Source organism: Loxodonta africana, chromosome 3 (assembly GCF_030014295.1).
Source record: "Loxodonta africana isolate mLoxAfr1 chromosome 3, mLoxAfr1.hap2, whole genome shotgun sequence".
Lineage (NCBI taxonomy): Eukaryota > Metazoa > Chordata > Mammalia > Proboscidea > Elephantidae > Loxodonta > Loxodonta africana.
Window position 1 is genome coordinate 169435302 of NC_087344.1, and position 21576 is coordinate 169456877.

General features: G+C 37.2%; 1 protein-coding gene across 3 annotated transcripts in view; it reads left to right on the forward strand.

Annotated features, from left to right (window-relative positions):
* The window catches only part of VAV3 (vav guanine nucleotide exchange factor 3), a 418482-nt gene that overhangs the window by 287195 nt on the left and 109711 nt on the right, over positions 1–21576 (forward strand). For all 3 annotated transcript variants that reach the window (XM_003409531.4, XM_023547427.2, XM_010589521.3), the window contains 2 exons: positions 841–866; positions 7096–7141. In XM_003409531.4, the coding sequence (XP_003409579.1) occupies positions 841–866; positions 7096–7141 (72 nt within the window). The remainder of the gene's footprint in view (positions 1–840; positions 867–7095; positions 7142–21576) is intronic.

The window sequence follows — 21576 nt, forward strand, 5'->3', positions numbered from 1 at the left end:
GTCATTTTTAGCAATGAAGAGATTGTTCTATTTATAGACAGGTAAACTAAGGGGCCGTGGTGGCCCAGTGGTTAAAGCTGCTAACCGAAAGGTCGGTGATTCGAACCCACCAGCCCCTCTGTGGGAGAAAGATAAGGCAGACTGCTTCCATAAAGATTATAGCCTTGGAAACCCAATGGGGCAGTTCTACTCTGTCCTATAGGGTCTCTGTGAATTGAAATCGACTCGATGGCAATGGGTTTGGTTTGCTTTTTGATTTAAACTAAGGCTGAAAGGAAAATTAGCATGACGGTCGAATCCTGGTGCAGTTTTTTATTTCTATCTTTAAATCAAGCTGTATTTTCCCCAAATTTAAAGTAAGAGTTATGGTCATGAAATACAAAAAAAACCATATGCAAAATTGTGCTGTGTTAAATTTGCAGTTATCAGAGTCAATGCAGTACCTTTGTAGCTTAGTGAGTTTAGGTTCTTAAAACCAAATGTGTTGAAAGAATGGTTTGCACTTAGCTTTCTCTCATGCATATAAATTTAGTGCAAGCCTCTGTTTTAAGGAGTTTTATGTGGTTGAGTGGACATTGCTTAATAAGCAATTGAAAAAGTTAAGCATAACCTAGAAGTAAGCCGTTTACAACTATGAGTCACTTTCTGACAAGCCAATAAGGTAAGAGAACCTGGGTTGCAAAACAATAACTAAGCCAGCCTGAGGGACCCTGGAAATATATTACAGGTATCAGGAAAACAAAGCAGTAGTGTTTTAGCAGGCTGCAGAGAACTAGCTAAGGTTGCAAACCAAACAAAATTACTTTACACTGACAATGCCAATTTTTACATTTGTTTCAGAGCAAGGGACGCTGAAACCACCGGAGGTAAGATTAACATTTAAAATTTTTTTATATTTAAAGTATAAACTTTTGCATTTTGAAGTTGTTTGCTAACTTAAGCAGGGTTTAGAATGCTACATGTACCTTTTTAAATGAGAAGAATAGAGGTAGAGTGAGCAAGTAAGTGCTTGGGAATGAAATGCATGAGTTAAATCACAGGAATTTTCAGAGTCACTGTCTGAAAATCTTAGGTAGAGAAAAAAATGTGAACGTGTTACCTAAGACTGTGAAATGGGGACATTTTGAAATCTGTGCATTCAGGTAAACTTCAAACAGGTATTGTGGCAATGCTTTGGCACTAAGATGGAGGTACATTTTCCTAGTAACCTGCCATGGAATTCCGCAAAACCTTGAGATTTGTACAGTTTAATGCATCTGAAGGCACTCTCTTGTCCTGAATAACATTGATCCTGTTAGTGCAGTGCTACTCAGCCCAGGGAGTTGGTAGATGTGTCCCCGTCGTGCAGTGTTGTGTTGCTGCCCAACCTTTGCCAATAGTGAAAAGTTCTAACATTGTTCATGGATGTGGCTTTGTGTTTCTAGTAGTTTTCCATCTGAGCACAAGCGTGATTGTTACATCCTCTTCATCAAGTCGACATCTGATAACATTTCCCATTGGTTTAACATAGAGTCTGACTCCTAGTGCCTTACCCGTTGTTGTCGAGTCAGTTGTTCCGACCTATATATAGCAGCCGTATAGGTCAGAGTAGAACTGCCCTTCAGGGTTCTCAAGGAGCGGCTGGTTGATTCAAACTGCCAACCTTTTGGTTAGCAACTGAGCTCTTAACCACCACACCACCAGGGCTCCCCTAGAAGTAGGTAATTCCTGTCATATCTCAGAATACAGTTGTTTGAAAAAAGAGCACAGAAGAATGAAAAATATGGCAGATTCCAGATAATTATTGCCTTGGTTTTCAGTCAGAAGTAAGATATTTTCCACCTGATCCCCGAAGCAGTGTATGTTCTCAAAAACAAATCCAACGCCAACAAAAAACCACTGTAGCAGGGAAAATTAAAATGTAAAATATGTGTGATTAGTTATGTGAACCCAAAGTATAGTCATCTGAGAACTTCTGAATAAAAGAATGGCAAAAAGAATTCTGTACCAAAGTTATTTTAATATGTAACAATTGTGTCTCTTGAAAAGAAGTGTAATATTAAAAAAAAAAAAATTTTAATATTAGTATGTTTTAAGTAGCATTTATATAATTAGTAAAAAAAAAAAAAAAAGAAACGTACAGTAAGATGTCATATAAGAGACATTTGTTTCTACTTTTTTGCATACGTGCATAGAAAGGTATCGTAAGTACGATACCAGGAAGCTCATAGGCACCCGTGTGGGCCATCAGTTGATCTTTTAGACTCTAGATCAAGGAATGCATAACAGGATAATATAATAATATTCAAAAGTAGGCCACACAATTTCTTTTTGGACTAAAATAAACTAAAATTTTTTTTTTTTTGTGTCTAGTTGACAAGTAAGATTTTTCATAAGAGCTATAAGGATCCTTCCAGCAGTGCCAATGATGATCTTGGAAAGCAGCCTTCGTTCTCTTACTCTCTCATGCTGTTATTAGATTATTGAGACAGATTTCTTTGTAGAGCTTTGGACTTCAACGCACTGTTACTTAACATTTACCTTGTATAGATATAGAAAGCAAATAGTTTTACTTTATTTTAATTATGTGAAGTGGGTGTATTTACAGAAGGAAAGTGTGCTAATAAGAAGCGATTAATAATTTTCACATGATATTAAATAATTCTCTCAGGCACTTTTATACTCTACTTCTAAAAGTTACAGAGAAGCCTATTGTGAAAGGAATTAATTTTCACATTAATTTTTTTCAACGTAACATCATTTTTTTAGGGACTTGCTTAATTTTTAAATAGAGTAAGTATAATTTTTAATTAATAATCTCTACTCTGTCCAGATGGATAATCACTGTAAGCTTTTATACTGGCCTTACCATTTTTTTTTTTTTACCATTTGGAAACGTTAGCTTTGTTTAAGGGAGATGGAAGTAGCAAAAAAACCTTCAAAAGCATCTTTCACCTCATAATTCTTCAACAAGGCAGTGTGTAGGTGGTGCCACCCTCCAAGGCTGATGATTATATGATGCTCAGGACATAAATGGTGAAGCCCTTTTTAAGTTCTGTGATTTTTATCTTTTCCACTCCTTTGAGAACCTTCTTTCTTTCCATGTACCGGTTTATGGAGTCCCTGGATGGTGCAAACAGTTAAGTGCTTTGCTAATAACTGAAAGGTGGGTGGTTTGAGTCTACCCAGAGGTGCCTTGGGAGGTAGGCCCTGTGATCTGCTTCCAAAAGATCAGAACTATGAAAACCCATGGGGCACAGTTCTGCTCTGAAGCACGTGGAGCCCTGAGAAGTGGGAACTGGACTTGACTTGTCAGCAACTGTTTTTTTTTTTTTTTTAGTCCTCCCTTGCTTCCCATTCAATAACCGTGATTGTGAATTTTTTACTTTTAATTTTATACTACATTCTCAAAGTAGGAAACGCTGGTGGCGTAGAGGTTAAGTGCTATGGCTGCTAACCAAAGGGTCTGCAGTTCGAATCTGCCAGGCACTCCTTGAGAACTCTATGGGACAGCTCTACTCTGTCCTATAGGGTCACTATGAGTCGGAATCGACTCGACGGCACTGGGTTTGGTTTTGGCTTTGGTTCTCAAAGTAGGTCAGTTTGCAATAGTCACAGGATCCATGGGTGTCCATAACCTGTTTATCTCAGAATTGCATTCTGGAGTGGTCCTTCAGAATCTCCTTCTGGCACCAGAAAGCAAGTTCATTATTATGTATCTGTTTATTTGCATCAAACAATGTTTATCTCACATTGCATTCTAGAGTGGTCCTTCAGAATTTCCTTCTGGCTCCAGAAAGCAAGTCATTATTATGTATCTGTTTAACCAAAAACCCATTGCTGTTGAATTGATTCCAACTTGTAGTGACCCTATAGGACAGAGTTTTTTTTTTTTTAGAACTGCCGCATAGAGTTTCTAAGGAGCACCTGGTGGATTTGAACTGCCGACCTTTTGGTTAGCAGCTGTAGCACTTAACCATTACACCACCAGGGTTTCCTGTATCTGTTTAGGTACTTTAAATTCATTTCCTCTTGCAGGTTTTTCTACCTTGAAAACAGGTGCAGGAACCAAAGCCAGTTTCATAGAACAGTAAAAGTTTGCTTGTTTTGTTGGTAAACTCAACAGAAAGAATTAGGTATTTACCAAAAGAGGCAGGAAGAGAGAGAGAGATTCTTGGATGATAAAGATTGTTTGTTTTTTCTTTTTTAAAAAGAAATTTAAGGTAATAAGCAATGAAACAACAAGAAATGAACTAGCAACTGCTTATAAAATTAGGCTTCCCCCCCCGCCCCCTTCTAGGTAGATCAAAGGAGATTAAGAAGGGTCTCATGATCTTGTGTGGCTGTAATGGAGTGAGAGCTCCAGTGGAGGGAGGCAGGGAGGGTTACTAGATAAATGCCCCATAGGCTTCCCCTCCTCTTCGTGCTGGAGACAAAAGTCCGTCCAGCTCTGTCCCAGACTTTGGAGAGGTGTGTTGGACAGGGTATCACAGAATGACAATTGAAATTTGCGTTTTAAAATTACTCTAAACATGTTCTGCTGGACCGTTCCAAGTTTTTTTACAAATGATATAAAATACTTTTTAGGTGCTTTTAAAGTGTAATAAATCTCAGACTCTCAAAATGCCCTTGGTCTAAGTAGCTGAGATTCCCTCCCTGCCCCCACGCTTTTTTTTTTTTGTCCTTACCTGTTCCTGATCCTAGTTTACTCAGCTGCCCAACCTTCCTGTAGAAAACTTTGTTTTCATGGCCATTTATTTTCAGTGACTTTCCAGAAGGAAAAAACCTAGAACATAGGCAGAGGGCAAAAATTTATGGAATATTTTATACTTTTTGTGAATTTAAACATTCAAAATACCAGTGAAATATTTAATACTGTAATGATGTACATCCACGGCATGGTTGTCCTTAAAATGATCACTAGGACACAGTCCATGGAGTTAATAAAAATGATAATAGAAATAACTATCACTTAGTAATCCTTACCATGTGGCAGGAACTGTTCCAAGCATAGAATATAAAATTAACCTGATAGCTTCTCACTGCAGACCCTATGAGGTAGGTACTATTATTACCCCCATTTAATAAATGAGAAAACTGAGGGGCAGAAACATTAACCAACTTGCTTGATCAAATGAGTGCCAAGTGGCAGAGTCTGAATTTGAACGTTGTCAGTCTTGATTCTAGAATCTACACTCTTAATAATTGTATCATGTTGCCTAAATTCCAGGTAATACATAATTGCTTTTGAATTCAAGCATCTTTTTTTACATTCTAAGTTTATTGTCTTTGAATAGTGCTAGTTTAGGGACTCTACAAATAAGACCAAAAGGTTGGATTCTTGTGTTCCAAGCATTTCCAGGGTAGGAGGTGTAAGAGCAGTAGAAAAACAGCTTTAATTGTACATTAAAAAGGTGGTGGGATAATGTAGGAAGCAAATAGCAAACAACAAGATACCTATCGTTATATATTTGCTTGTTGGAAATATTATCAGTTGTGTCGTTCAATGTCCCTTATGTAGAAAGCACCAAAAATTACTTCTTTTGAAAGCAGTTTTGTTATAAGTTATCAGATATAAATTTATAACTCATCATACTTCCCTTTTCTGTGCCTTGACTCCCAAGAAGCTCAGAGCTACATTTTCTTCTCCTCACTCACAGCAACTCTCTCTACACTAGTTTTTCCCATGCACTTATCCATTTTACTCAACATAGCTTCAATGCTGATTTTAATGATCCTATCAGTCTTTTACAAATCCATTTTGAAAGTAGTTGGGGTAAAACAACTCCATTTTTTTTTTTTTAATTTCTCCAGTTTGCTCTTACCTGAGAACCTTGAGAAGCTTCGAGGCTCTTTGGGAGCCTGTAAGACCCCATTTTGCCCATTTAACTTGTGAGTGAAAACAACACAAAGAACCCTGAGCAAAACGCATGGCTGATGTGTGCTTTGGAAAGCCAAGTGTGCTCTGAATGAAACTGAGTGTCCACACACAGGCATAAACACTAACGCACAGAAAAAGAAAATTGCTTTTGTGAAAATCGGAATTATATGGCAGTTGTAGACTCAGCATTTCATCCAGTTGTGTAATGAAAGGTGAAAATCAAGTTCTTATTAATTCATGAGATTACCATAGTTATTAGTAGGAATGAATTTAACACTTGTGAAATTGAACATTTAACCATGCATTTTCTAAGATTTTAAAATCTCTTTTGTTTTGCATCTCATCTATAAATTTCTACCAAGTGGAATTTTTCTTACAGATTTCTTCTCTATAATAAGAATTCACTTTCATGGTTCATCAGCCATCTGTCTGTGTTGTTTCTTAAACCATTCAGATATACCAAAAAACCAAACTTACTGCGGTTGAGTTTATTCCAACTTATAGTGACCTATAGGACAGAGTAGAACTACTCCATAGAGTTTCTTAAGGAGCAGCTGATAGATTCGAACTGCTGACCTTTTGGTTTGCAGCCCACCTCTTAACCACTGTGCCACCGTAGCTCCACTCTGACATAAGCGGTCCATAATTCAAACACCATTCTCATTTAAGTGTTTGCTAAAATCAGAACTTGAGATCTTTGTATTGAGGTTGTACACCTTCTCCACCCTCTGGTCTATCAGGCCCCAGTAATGACTGAGTTAGAGTTTTGGGAAATCAGTCTAGGGCTATTGCTCATAGACTTTTGCTAACAGCATTTTGCAACCAAAAATGGCTGCTTGGACTTTGTTCTCGTATTTCCTGTAGTTACTGTGACTTGAAAAAGAAAAAAAAATTGCATCACAGCACACAGAGATGGCAAATGAAAAGCTATTTTCTTTTCCGTAGTGTTAAAAAATATCAGCAGCTTCTCAAATGTAATGATGTTCAGGTACATTTGAATCATGTTGAATCATGTTCAACAATTTATCAAATGCAATGATGATATTAGAGAGATAAAGCTTAAACTATATACGTATATATATATGTTTATGTATTAACTGTGTTTTGAGTAAACTTCATTATATTTTTAATTTGACAAAGTACAACATTCATTGGCCTTCCCAAGTGTCAGAATTAATACAATTCGATAATGCAAAATCACCAACACGTCTTTATTTTGCTGTTTTTCTGTACAGAAACGGACCAATGGACTGCGAAGAACCCCCCGACAAATGGATCCAGGTATGTTTCTGATTATACAGTGTCTATGTTGCTCTCCTTCATATCCCCAGCACCTGGTACTGTGCCTGGGACATAGTAGAGCACAATAGATACGTGTTAAATGTTTGTTAAGGAGTCCTGGTGGTGCAACAATTAAGCATTCAGCTATTAACAGAAAAGTTGGTGCCTCGAACCCACCCAGTGGGCCTGCAGGAGAAAGAGCTGGCGATCTGCTCCTGTAAAGATTACAGCCTAGAAAACCCTACGGGGCATTTCTCTGTCACATGGGGTTTCTTCGAGTCTTGACTTCACTTGAGTGGTCATGAAAGGACATGGTAATTGCTGTAGAAGATCAGGCGTATTGTTGCTTGCAGTTGGTACGTAATGTGTGACCAGGAGCTGGTGGCCTGATGTGTAAATCATTTACCCGACAGTGCTTCCTAGGACAGGGTCATATGATGAATAACCACCAGTACAGTACTCTTTCTGCACTATGAACTAGTTATTTGCTTACTGAACAGCCTCAGGGTGCTTGGTTAATGCTAATATACCCAACACCCTTCCACCACTGCCTCCCAAATCTGGAATGAAAATCAACCAGCAAGCTGGCACATACAAACTAACATTTTCTAAAGGGTCAGAGAGGGAGTTAACTAGACAACTTTGGTACAACCTCCTCATTTGGGAAAATACTTGTCTTCATTCTTAATCTATACTATTTTATAATGGAAGCATAGGTTTAAGGACTTTGGGAACAACCGTTCTCTTTGGAGATCAGTTATTTGTCTGCAGAAAACGTTCAGTTGTATTCTATTTAACATTCTGAGGTTTGCCCTGTTGTTATTTTAGTATAGTTATTGTTTCATCCATTAAGTAATACCTTCCACATTTTAATTACCAGAGTTTTGTTGTGTATTTGATCATGTGATTGTGGGTAAAAGGTATTCGTGGCTAAAAAAAAAAAAGGTATTCGTGGCTAAAGGATCCCAAATATATGAACTTCATAAAAAATCAAATGAAACACAAAATATCGGGTAGCCTTGCTGGAAAGTAGTCTACATTGTTCGTTTTGTTTTGTTTTCTCATCATAACCAGTGTTCAGCTTGCTGTAAAGTTTAGCTTTCAGAGTGTTATGGCTTTTAACCAAAACCACACCCATAGTAGCCATGCCAGTTTATGAGCTGTTTGAGAAAATTTATAGGAGCTTTATTGCCTTTGGCTAGAAATTGCCTCACTTGAGTTCTGAGACCAGTTGAAATCTTTTAACTACGGAACAAAATTGAGGCCATTAAAAAATAGGGGCTCTGGGTTGCTTTTTAATACTTCTAACTTTTTCAAGACACTTCCCTGTGTGGTATGTTTGTAATGATGTATACCTAATGTTTACCTAATGTTTTTCATTAGGTATAGTAAATTTATGAGTGTATTTCCCCTTTTTTAGAAAAATAAACATAAAATGGTGATCTCGCCTGTTGTTAGACGCTAATGGGGTAACAACTATATTTCACCCTGTGTAGCTGTCTTTTGGTGTTAAGCTGGAATTGTGTTTAACCCTTTGCCCTTGAGTTGATTTTACTCCTAACGACCCTATAGGACAGAGAGGAACTGCCCCATAGCATTTCCGAAGAACAGCTGGTGGATTTGAACTGCTCACCTTTTACTTAGCAACTGTACCCCTTAACCACTGCACTATCAGGGCTCCTATGTGTGTGTAAGGTTGGTTGTTATTTGTATCTCTGCCTCTTCCAGCTGGTGGCTGGCATGGCTGATGCATTGCAAAGCTTCTTTGTTCAAAGTGAACCCTTTCTTGACGACCATTTTGCTCTGAGTTAACCTGACGTAGATAGCCACACTTCTGCAGGAGGTACTCCACCCTACACTGTTTAAACAAGGGGTCAGTAAAAGAGGCAGGCCTAGCATTGGCAAACTGCTTCCAACGTGCGTTATATGTTGTTAGCGCTTTTACCGTGGAGGTTCCTTCGGTTTTTTTCTCTTCTAGCTAATTTAGTTGACATTTGCAAGTGTGCTAATATGCTGACTGCGTTCCAGGGACTCACTTAGGGTGGCTTGTAGGAAATAAAACCAAACAACTAATTTAACAGTTTGGGAGGCCAAGTAACAACTTCCTCAGGTCCAAATTTCAGAGCCATGTAACAAAAATAAATTTTCCATTTTTTCTGTTGACTTTTTTTTTTTTTTTTTGCACGAAGGACCTTAATGTACAGTTTTGTGAGTTTTTTTTCCCCTCCCAGTTGCCATCAAATTAATTGTAACTCATGGTGACCCCATGTGCTCTATGGGGTTTTCAATGGCTGATTTTTCAGAAGTAGATCTCCAGGCCTTTCTTCCGAGGCACCTCTGGGTGGACTGAAACAGCCAACCTTTTGGTTTGCAGCCAGGTGTGTTCACTATTTGTACCACCCAGGGACTCCTCTGTGAGTAGTAGGTGCTTCATAAATATGTGTTAAATGAATTAATGGATGCCCGTAAGCTATTTCTGAATGTGTCGGCTCTCTCGCTTTTTAAATTCCTCCTGCTGATATACTCATGGAACCTGGTGTGGGGCATGGCTCTGAGTCATGTGGCTTCGGCTTGGGTCTAGGCTGGGCTATTTCCTTGCTGTTTGACCTTCAGCAAGGTACTTCACTTCTCACTTATAAAAGGAGAGTAACAACAGTACCTACCTTATAAAGGTGTGGATTGAGTTAATGAGTTAATATATATAAAATACTTAGCAGAGTGCCTACTGTGTAGTAAATGTAGCAATTATTACAATAATTATTTTGTATTAGAGCATATGATTTAACATTGGACATTTTGGCATGTGTAGGAGTATCAATCATATTTGCCAGTCATTTCTTTGCAAAGCACCCTCAATTTAATGATGAGTTTTCCTTGAAGTAACATCTACATAATTACCATCATTTTCAGATTTGCCATTATCCCAGAGTCCCCTTCTTACCTAATAGCTTTTGTGATCTTTTGCTTGTCTTTATGAAGAGACACAACAGTGGTGGCTGATGTTTTTGGTGAATTTAACAGTGTTTGTGATTGCAAATAAAGAAACAAAAAAGTCCCAAGGTTGAAAACATATACTGTGGAGTTCTATTTAAACTCAAGGAAGATAGGTGTTGTAAGTTTACATTGTGGCTTGTTATCACATCTAAAACATTCACCCTTTATTAATCATCTTTGTAGACAATATTTGCAGAAGGCTTTGTAGCTCATTTTTTTTTTTTTTTTTTTTGTAGCTCAGTTTATTTCTTGTTATCTTCTGTGTGATAAGAAATATATCAATTTATAATCTTGACTGCTTTTAGATGTATAGTGATGTGTTAGGTGCAGATTCTGGTAGCTTTTTTTGGTTTCTTAAATATAGCAGAGTATTTTCATCAGTTTTCTTCCTGAGACAGATGTTGGTATCAGGAAAGTAACACTTGAAAGAGACAGATCAATTATTTCAGGCACACAGAGGTGCTAGGGCTTTTTCAAGAACATGAGATCATAAATCCCAAGAAAATCTGAGCACTGGCATAATATTTTTTACCTAAAGTGGCACTCAAGGTCAAAGTTACCAATTAAATTTTAATACTAAAGCTTTAAAATTTTCCTTCTGTCTAAGCATAGGAGATAGAAGATTTATTTAAGCTTGCATGTGGCAAATCTATATACCAGAAAATGTGTTGTTTTAACCAAGTCCCTGTTTTTAGACTATTGCAAAATTGTCTTATGTCTGTGGAACTCAGAGCATCCTGTACCTAAGTCCACAGTCACTAGCTTTTAAAAAATTCAGACTGTTGTTTTGTATGCTGCCTAAAGATCAGATGGTCGATCTGATGGGAAGGGTCTAGGTAGCTTACCCCCTTTGCAATCTAAAGTTACTCATGTGACTTGCGATAACCTTGAACAGCAAATGAATAGATAGCGGTTAAACTGATTTAAAAAAAAAAAAAAAAGTCCTTTCTGAAAGCTTTTGCTTCTCATGTGCTCATTGTTTAACTCTTGATTACAAAGAGGTACAGGTGGCTTAGAAGCATTGCCTTTTTCAATGAGATGTTGTTTTACTGTTTCTTAGCAGAGACATCTTCAAAGATGGTCACTTTCTCTTTCAAGTGGATAAGATTAATACGTAACACCATTCCTATTTATTCTTGTATGGAGGAGGGAAGTCAAAAAATCTTTCTTTCATTACCAACTTTTTGTATTTTATGACATAAAACATATGCAGTGTCTTTAAGTATAAAATACGGCCCCTGTTGACAAGGAATTTATTTCCTACCTAGAGAAGGAATAGATATAATACAAAGTTTGGATTGCATAAATGCGTGCATATAAATGTATATATATAAGCATTTCAATATCATATTCTATTTTCTATATACTGACCCAATATGCTGAGGCATAGTGTCATAAAAATAATTAGCAAATAGACCGTTAAACTTATGAAAAAAGATCTAACTACACAGTATGTGCAAAAAAATGCAGAAGGAATTGGAAAAAGGAGAAGCAATTGTGAACTCAAGCTGCTTTTATACTGAGTTAAGTGTGTATATGTTTTCATTTATATAAATAAAACAATTTTTTATGCCACTTAATGTATTGAATTATAATTTAATACAGTTTTCCTTAGTGTTTTAATTGCAAAGGATTGCTAAATTCATGTCAAATCTAAACAGAATTGTTGGTTTCTTTTAGATGTATTTTTAAACATAATGTCAGTTTGCTCAATAGAGAATTTTTATATTTTAGTCTCCATCTAGAAAAAACTGATGAGAAAAATAGCAACCTGGAATTTTTAAAATAACTAGATTAAAAATACATTTTTTCTTTTCCTTTTTTTTTTGAGGGAGACAAATGCATATTCTTGAAGATTTTAGTAAATGAATTTTTGTTGGTAATAAATAAGTAATAAAGTTTCCATAGATGGACAGCATTTCCATATTAATCAGTTAAACCCACTTCTGTCTTTTCTGTCACCTCCAAAACTAATTTCTCATCAAATATAAATCCTAATCTAAATATTGGGTGCATAATTGTAAATGTGTAAAAATATATTTCACTTTGAAAGAATTAACTTGAAAAAACTGGGACAATGGAACCCAGTAATTAAGATTCATTGCAGAGAAATGAGAAATCCAAGCTGTGAACGAATGCTGGTGAGCATGCTCTGGTTTTTAAAATAGCTGATTTCTTTTTAAGCCTCTCTCAAAGTATAGGCAGGGAGACTCGTTTTTCACTAAGGCAGTTGATCCCTTGTAGTTATTTTCAGAACTACCTTTTAATTCCCTTAACGATGATCACAGATCTCTGAAATGCGTAGCACAGTTTCTTCCTCGTGTCTTTTTTTGGTTTGGGGAGAATTTGTTTCACCCTTTAAAGGCTCTTTCAGAGTTCACAAAGCATCACTGTCGCTGTCCACAGCAGGTTTGTACACGCCTGGCCCAGTTAGTCTTTTACGGTGCCTAGGTCGCTATGAGTTGGCATCAACTTGATGGCAATGGGTTTGGTTTTTTTTTTTTTTTTTAAGGTTCCATCAGAATAGGAACAAGATGAGGTGGCTATTAGAAGACATACACAGAGTACTTTGAGGTGGGAAACAGCATCAGAAGTGTGATTATTTAAGTAACAAAACATTTGGGCTCTTTTATGCAAAACCTATCTTTGGGTGGTTTCTGACCTCCTGATTTACAAGTTCTGTTACTATGATATCTTAGAAGATAAACTACGTACCTATTAAAGGTTTAGGAAAAATTATGAAAAGGAAATCTTGAAGCTGGTGAGTTTGTTTTTTAGCATTTCATCATTGATGGAAGTTTCTTTACTTAAACTTGGAAGACCAGAAATGGCTTGGGGCTTCCTTTGCTATATGTAGTTGAATGGCCCATTCCAATGGGTCTCATCTGAAGGCTTGATTAGAGAAGGATCCAATTCCAACGTCATTTACATGGTTGTTGGCCAGACTCTGCTCCTTTTGGGCTGTTGAACTGGTTCCTAGATGGCTTTTGGCTGCCAGGTTGTTCCTTGCGGTATGAGCCACCCAACATGCCCACTTGTCTCCTCAAAGTACGCAAGCCAAGAATGTGATAGAGTCTAATAGGAAGACAGAAGTTAAAATCTCAATACAATCACAGAAGTGACGTCTTGTCACTTTTGCCACATATTATTGGCTATGAGCAAGCCATAGGCCCTGCTTATATTCACCTGGCGGGGGGGGGTGGGTATTAAACAAGCATATGAATACTAGGACATAGGTGCTATGGATTGAATGTGTCCTTTCAAAATACATGTTGAAGTCTTAACCCCTGTACTTACAAATATGAACCAGTGTGAAAATAAGGGTTTTCTTTTGTTGTATTAATGAGGTCATATCAGAGTGGGGTGGGTCTTAAACATAATCACTTCTAAGTGGGGTGCCCTATAAAAAAAGCAGAATAGACACACATAAGGGGAAGAGACCATGTGAGAAACCATCTATAAACCAAGGAACACTCAGGGCTATTGACAAGCTCTGAGAGATGAAACAATTCACCCAAGGTCACACAGTACCAGTGGGTTCCATGACTTAACTGCAACGTATTTGGCTGCAGAGACTTCATCCTTCTAGGAAACTTCTTTGTACCCCGCTTACGCCAAGCCTTAGACAGAAAAAAAAAAAAATTTTTTTTTTTTTGAGGGAAGCTTAATTCCTAAGGGTTAGCTGCATAGCACAGGGTGAAATAGCAGTGGGATAGGGCCCGTTTTGCAGACCTCATTAGTGGCTGCTGTTACCAAGCATATTCATAGGTGATTTTATTTTATGCGTTGTTAATTTTGAAAATGTTAATCTGAAACTGCTACAGTCTTTCAATTAATTTGGACGAGTAAAACTGAGAACCAGAAGAATCCCTCGCAGAAGATAAGGCAGCTAATTAGAGGCGTCTGAAGCAGACAACTGCAGACTCTGGCGCTGAGAGCTGCTGTGTGGATGACGCCCAGCGGAACTCACTCTGCCTAGCAGTTCTAAAACGAAAAGAAAACCTGGCAGTCTAAATATTAAACTTGCAGGCAGTCGAATGTTTTTAAAAAGCCATTTTAAGGCGTCAACTATTTAAATTATAATTGTTGAATAGAATACAGTTCTGGAAACCGTCTTCAGATGATTTTGCAATGTTGTCTTTTAGCTAAGTATAGCAATGATAGAAGTATAATAGATGTTTGTTGTCAAAGTATTTTTTCATGTCATTTATGATAGTTCATACTTTTAATATTATTTCAATATTTTTTCTGAATTTAAAGGTGAGATAGTATACTTTTTTTTAATAATACTTGACCTTCTTTTGTAAATTAGATTTTTGAGTTTTAAAATGTTAGAATAAATATTTTGGAATAAAAAACATACAGAAAATATAAGGAAGCATAAAGAAGTTCCCACTAGACAAATCGCCTGCAACCCCCTCACTCAGTGAATAGCCCTTTACCCTTTTCTTTTGTTATATATTTTTTTCTAGTACTTTTTTCCCTTATGCATGGCCATGTGTTTATAAAACATGTGTATTTTCAGCTTGGCATCCTGCTTTTATCACTAACATTTGTTTTATGACCATAGTTGTTCATTCATTTGTTCATTCAACCCTTTGACAAGTATGCAGAATATGTGTTAGGGTTACAAGGATTAAGGTGTGTTTTTCCTCCCAGAACATACATTGTCATGGAGTAAAAGTAATAGTGTCAGACTCGTGATCAGAGAGGTAAAGGGAGCTGTGCTTAAAAGAGTCCCTAGGTAGTACAAATGGTGCCATGGAAGAAAGGCCTGGTAATCTGCTTCTATAAAGATTATAGCCAAAAAAAAAAAAATCCTAAGGATCACAGTTCTGCTCTGTAACACATGGGGCCACCATGACTCTGAAACGACTTGACAGCAACAGGCTTTTTTTTTTTTTTCAGCACTTAAAAGGGGCACATACCTTAGATATGTGGCTATCAGGAAATCATGATGTCCAAATTAAGACCTGGGTGATGAGTCAGGGGTGGACAGAATATGAATGGACATAAGAGGGTTGCAGGCAGAGGGAACTGCACTGGCAAAGTGTGGGGCTGGAGAAAGCCCGGAAGGGCTAGAGTTTGAGAGAGAGCGGTGTATGATGAGAATTGAGAGGCAGCCAAAGCAAGATCTTTGTTAATCCATATCAAGAAAGTTGACCTTGTTTTTCTGAAGAAGTGAAGGTTGAGTGAGCCTTTTGAGGGTTTTAACCAGAGGAGGGACATGGTCAGCTAGGACTTGTTTGAAAGATCATCTTAGCCATACTGTAAAGACTATCTTGGATCATTAAATTCTCTTCAAAAAATATGAAGTGGTTTTTGCATAATTTATTATTGGACATTCATTCATCTTTCTAATTCCCATTGTTATAAATACTATCTTGAGTAACTTCTATGGCATGAATATATTTGCCCATATGGCTGATAATTATTTGAGAATGAAATCATAGAAGTAGTATTTCTAGGTCACAGTGTATAAACTCCTGAGATTCCGGTTATATATGTGGTCAAATTGCTTTTTACCAATATTACACTGAAGTATATCCCCACCATTACTGATATGTGAGACTATGTCATAGTACATGCTTACCAAGAATTCTTTTTACTTTAAGTCATTTAATAGGAAAAGAATATCTTACTATTCATATATAGTAGTTCATAATGTACTTGATTTCTAGGAGATTGATTACTTTCAATGTTCTTTGGCTGTTTGTATTGTTCTGTAGATTATCATTTTTAAGATTTTAGTGTTTTTCTAGATGAATTTTAAGACTACATACTAATGGCATCAACCTTATATTTATTGCAAATATTTTTTCTGGCTCTTAAAAAATTGTTTCTACATAAAGCTTTAAATTTGCATGTGGTCAAAGTTATTTTCTGATCTTTTTTCTGCTTAGAACGCTCTCTCCTCTTAGGTCTATTAAATATTTATTTCTAGTCTTACTGTTTAATTTTTTTTTTTAGCGTTTGAGTCATGCTGTTTAACTTTTATTTAAGTCATGGATTAAAATTCTAAGGGCAGTACCAAAATATACATAAACTATTTTTAAAGACTTGTATTACAATATTGTATAAAATTTAAATGGATCCTTTTTCTATTTTGATTAAAAACCACATTATATTGTTTGCTTTTGTAATTTTGTGTTTTATTATACACATGGTTTTTCAGATCACAAGTTATCTTGTTGTGCAAAACCCATCACAGTATTTGTTCAGGTAATGCCCTAGAGATATTTAGTAAATTACATTTTTAACAAATACTAGTATTTAATAGTAAAATAGTCAGGTTTTTTGTTTTTTTGTAAAATATGACTGACTAGGCTCACCTCCCTCAAGGCTTTTTGGAAGTAGGAGAAAAACATACTTTGTGGCTGTTTATTTGAGTTCAGATTACCTCTCTCCCTCCCTCTCTCTTTCTCTCTCCTGTAAATACACATTCTCCTTAATTCTATAAACCTGTCCTCGTCTTAATTTTACTCAGCTGCCCCTGGGGTTGAGCCTAGACCTATTATTTCAAAACATCTTGGTTTTACTAATTTTTCGTTAAAGTAAAAACATTGCAACTTCTTTTTTATTTGAAATATACTGTAGATAGCTCCTCATTTCAAAACAATGTGAAATTCTATGCCCTAGAGCTTTAATTTGGGAAACTTTCTATGTTCCCAGGCATACATTAGGTGTTTAATATGTAGTTTTTCTTAGGAAGCTGGTTGTAAGCAAGCGACATAATAGGTCTGATTTCCTGCTACCTGGTGCACTGGTCCTGAGGATTCAGCCAAGGAGCGTCTCTCTGGATACCAACAATATTGCTCCAGAGCTTCCTACAATTTTAAATGGTCCAAAGAAATCATGTGACATCTTCAATTCAGGACACAACTTTCCATTTTGGGACTAAGAATTATTCTTTCAACTTGTTTAGAGCACATCAGCAGGATTAGATAGATGGAAATATTCCTGTCTTTCTCCTTCTCCACTCACGGTTATATTGCTAATATTCAATTGTTTAACTCCCAAAGGAAGAAACTTGCCATTTAGAAAATGTAGTGCCATGCTTTGGGGATCCCATATTTAAATACTTTGTACAGTTTTCATTTAAATTCAAAAAGTATCCAAGAACAGAATCTGGCCAATGGGTTTGAGAAAACGAAATGGTGGCACCTTCTTGGAATCTCAAACTGTTCAAGGATATTTTTTTCTAGCCAAACAGGAAGAACTTGAGAAAAAAAGCATATGGACTCAGGTTGAGCATATGATGCATTTTCTACTTAAATCGGCACTTTACTCATATTTGTAGTGTGACTTGAAATTAATTTTTTTGAAGCATTTAGATTGGAGAGAGAAAAAAATCCCTATCTGGAACTAAATCGACATTTGTGGCATCTCATTAATCACCGCCTTATGTAACCACTTTTCCCACCTAAAGAGAAGCTAGTGGGACGAGAAAAGTTTATAATATTAATGCCAAGTGCAGATCTTGCTTCTCCTAAAAGGAGTTCATTAATCATCATCGAAGCACAAGAACAAACATAACTTCACATCTCTTGCCAATTTTTTTCAATAACATTTCTGAAAGGCAAAAAAAAAAAAAAAACTATTTTTTTTCCTCTTCATTTGAAGTACTTTTAATTTGGTTGTTATTTAATTTGGGATAATGTTATGTAAATTTAACATACTCTGAGAATGCTCCCTTGCGTGGTACAAGCAGTAGGGTGTATCGGTTAAGAGTTTGGGCCCCCGAAAGAGAGAGACTTGGGTACAGGCCCCTGGCTCTGTTGCTTCCTAACTATATAGTCATATTATGTGCAACTCTGGACTCAGTGTTTGGCATGGAAGACCTGGCCAATAATTGGCAGTAGCGTGAGAAAGCAGGATAGGTTTCAGACTTGCAAACCATGTTTGAAAACATGGGTTGCAATTCAGGCTTCTGTTTAAATTTTTGGACAAGTTAAATGAGCCTCAGTTTTCTCATCTGTCAAATGGGAATGAAAATACTTGCCCTACTTATATCACAAAGGAACCCTGGTGGCACAGTAGTTAAATTGTCTGCTGCTAATCGAAAAGTAGGCAGTTTGAGCCCCCCAGCCATTCTTCCGGAGAAGAGACCTTGCGATCTGCTCCCATTAAAATTATAGCCTAGCAGCTAACACTTACATGAGAAAATGCTCTCGATCATTAGCCATTAGAGAAATGCAAATTAAAACTATGATGAGATTCCATCTCACTCCAACAAGGCTGGCATTAATCCAAAAAACACAAAATAATAAATGTTGGAGAGGCTGCGGAGAGATTGGAACTCTTATACACTGCTGGTGGGAATGTAAAATGGTACAACCACTTTGGAAATCTATCTGGCGTTATCTTAAAAAGTTAGAAACAGAACTACCATGCAACCCAGAATCCCACTCCTCGGAATATACCCTAGAAAAATAAGAGCCTTCACACAAACAGATATATGCACACCCATGTTTATTGCAGCTCTGTTTACAATAGCAAAAAGCTGGAAGCAACCAAGGTGTCCATCAGCGGATGAATGGATAAATAAATTGTGGTATATTCACACAATGGAATACTACGCATCGATAAAGAACAGTGACGAATCTGTGAAACATTTCATAACATGGAGGAACCTGGAAGGCATTATGCTGAGCGAAATTAGTCAGAGGCAAAAGGACAAATATTTTCTAAGACCACTATTATAAGATCTTGAGAAATAGTATAAACTGAGAAGAACACATCCTTTTGTGGTTACGAGGTGGGGAGGGAGGGAGGGTGGGAGAGGGTTATTTACTGATTAGTTAGTAGATAAGAACTGCTTTAGGTGAAGGGAAGGACAATACTCAGTACATGGAAGGTCAGCTCAACTGGACTGGACCAAAAGCAAAGAAGTTTCCTGGATAAACTGAATGCTTCAAATGTCAGCGGAGCAAGGGCGGGGGTTTGGGGACCATGGTTTAACGGGACTTCTAAGTCAATTGGCAAAATAATTCTATTATGAAAACATTCTGCATCCCACTTTGAAATGTGGCGTCTGGGGTCTTAAATGCTATCAAGCGGCCATCTAAGATGCATCAATTGGTCTCAACCCACCTGGATCAAAGGAGAATGAAGAACACCAAGGTCACACGATAACTGTGAGCCCACGAGACAGAAAGGGCCACATGAACCAGAGACTTAGATCATCCTGAGACCAGAAGAACTAGTTGGTGCCCGGCCACAACCGATGACTGCCCTGACAGGGAGCACAACAAAGAACCCCTGAGGGAGCAGGAGATCAGTGGGATGCAGACCCCAAATTCTCACAAAAAGACCATACTTAATGGTCTGACTGAGACTAGAGGAATCCCGGCGGTCATGGTCCCCAAACCTTCTGTTGGCCCAGGACAGGAACCATTCCCGAAGACAACTCATCAGACATGGAAGGGACTGGACAGTGGGTAGGAGAGAGATGCTGATGAAGAGTGAGCTAATTATATCAGGTGGACACTTGAGACTGTGTTGGCATCTCCTGTCTGGAGGGGGGATGGGAGGATAGAGAGAGTTGGAAGCTGGCAAAATTGTCACGAAAGGAGAGACTGGAAGGGCTGACTCATTAGGGGGAGAGCAAGTGGGAGTATGGAGTAAAGTTTATATAAACTTATATGTGACAGTTTGTCTTGATTTGTAAACGTTCACTTGAAGATCAATAAAAGTTAATTAAAAAAAAATGAAAAAATAAAAAGATTATAGCCTAGGAAACCCAGCTCTATTCTATTACCTCAGGTCACTGTGAATTGATATCTACTCGAAGGCACACAGCAAAAACCTACATCTCTGGATTATTGATTGGCAGAAATGCCGAACTGAGATAGAAAACTAAACCTAGGCTTGGTACACAGACTCGTGCAATAAACTTTTTAAGAAGTACCAAGCTGTGAAATCATCATTATTTTGTCCTGTATCTCTGGTTCTCCATGATAGAATTATATTAGAGATTAGTAGTTTTGCTTAAATTTTAAAATCAGCCTTGTGTTTACTGCATACTCTTTGCAGTTCTTTTTTTTAAATTATCATTTACTAGAAATTTTATTGCTCTTCCTTGTTAACCATATTTTATAGCTTTTCTTTCGACCTCCTTATTTAAAAATTATTTACAAATAAGCAAAATTCACAAGTAACACAGCACTTAGCAAATAAATGAAAGAAATAATACAAAGCACTTTTAAGAAGAAAACAGAAACATCAATTCAGAAGCCAAAAACCAAAAACCCTGTACCATCAAGTCGATTCCTACGGACAGGATAGAACTGCCCCATAGAGTTTCCAAAGGAGCACCTGGCAGATTCGAACTACTGACCCTTTCGTTAGCAGCTGTAGCACTTAAACACTATGCCACCAGGGTTTCCCAATTCAGAAGAGCATAGTTAAAAAACAAACAAAAACCTTGCTGTGCAAGAAGAGGGCGACTCCAGTTTACCTTTGTTTTAGCCTGTCAACTCCAAAGTGTCAGAGATAGGAATGGATCCATAGTGAAATTTTCTAGCAGTTCTGGAAATTTTTTGATTTCTCACTTATCCCTATTAGAAGACTTGCCCTTTCTTGTTCTTTATTTCTATGGCCTCTGCTATTTTAGAAGTATTGTTAAAAGCCAACAGAAGAACAGAAATTTCTAAGGGTATGGTTGAAAATGCAGCTAGAAGGTTTTGGAAAATCCCAGGAGACAGGCAGGGTTAGTGTCCAGCAACAATAAATGGGGTAGCTCCTTTGTCTTCCTTTAAACAGTAATGGATAAAGAAGAGATGGTTATGGACATGTCGCAAGGTTTAGTTCATTTTTTAAGTCAAGGTGGATGAGAAAGAAGAGTTTGAGCAGAGCAGAATAATAGCAGGAAGTTTTTGTAAGGTGAAATAGCATTAAAGTGTAGGGAAGAATTTTTCTGTCTTCCATTTTAAAGAACACCAGCGTAACTCGTCTTTCTTTTTTCCCCTTGCTCTTGACCTTCTTATCAGCTCTTAACTTTCTCCCTTGGAGATTTTCTCTGCCCAGTCAGCAAAGGCTCCCTCAGAAGTCTTGAGCCCCACACCCTTATTATGAAAGAGTTGGAGAGAATTCAAATAGACATGTTGAAATAAGTAGCTTGGGAACTAACTGTTACAGGATCCTTCTGTGATAAGACACTGACAACTAGAAGGCAAAATAAAGTAAAATTCCATTTAATGTGTGGCAGTCCAAAGTGTAGGTTTCACTTAAAAATATATAAAGTTAATATTACCAGTTGTCGTTGAGTTGATTCCAACTTATGGCAACCCCATTCGTGTCAGAGTAGAATTGTGTCATAGGATTTTCAATGGCTGGTTTGTTTGGAAGTACATTGCCAGGCCTTTCTTCTGTAGACTTGAATCGCCAATCTTTGGATCGGCAGCCAAATATGTTAACCATTTGCACCACCCAGGGACTCT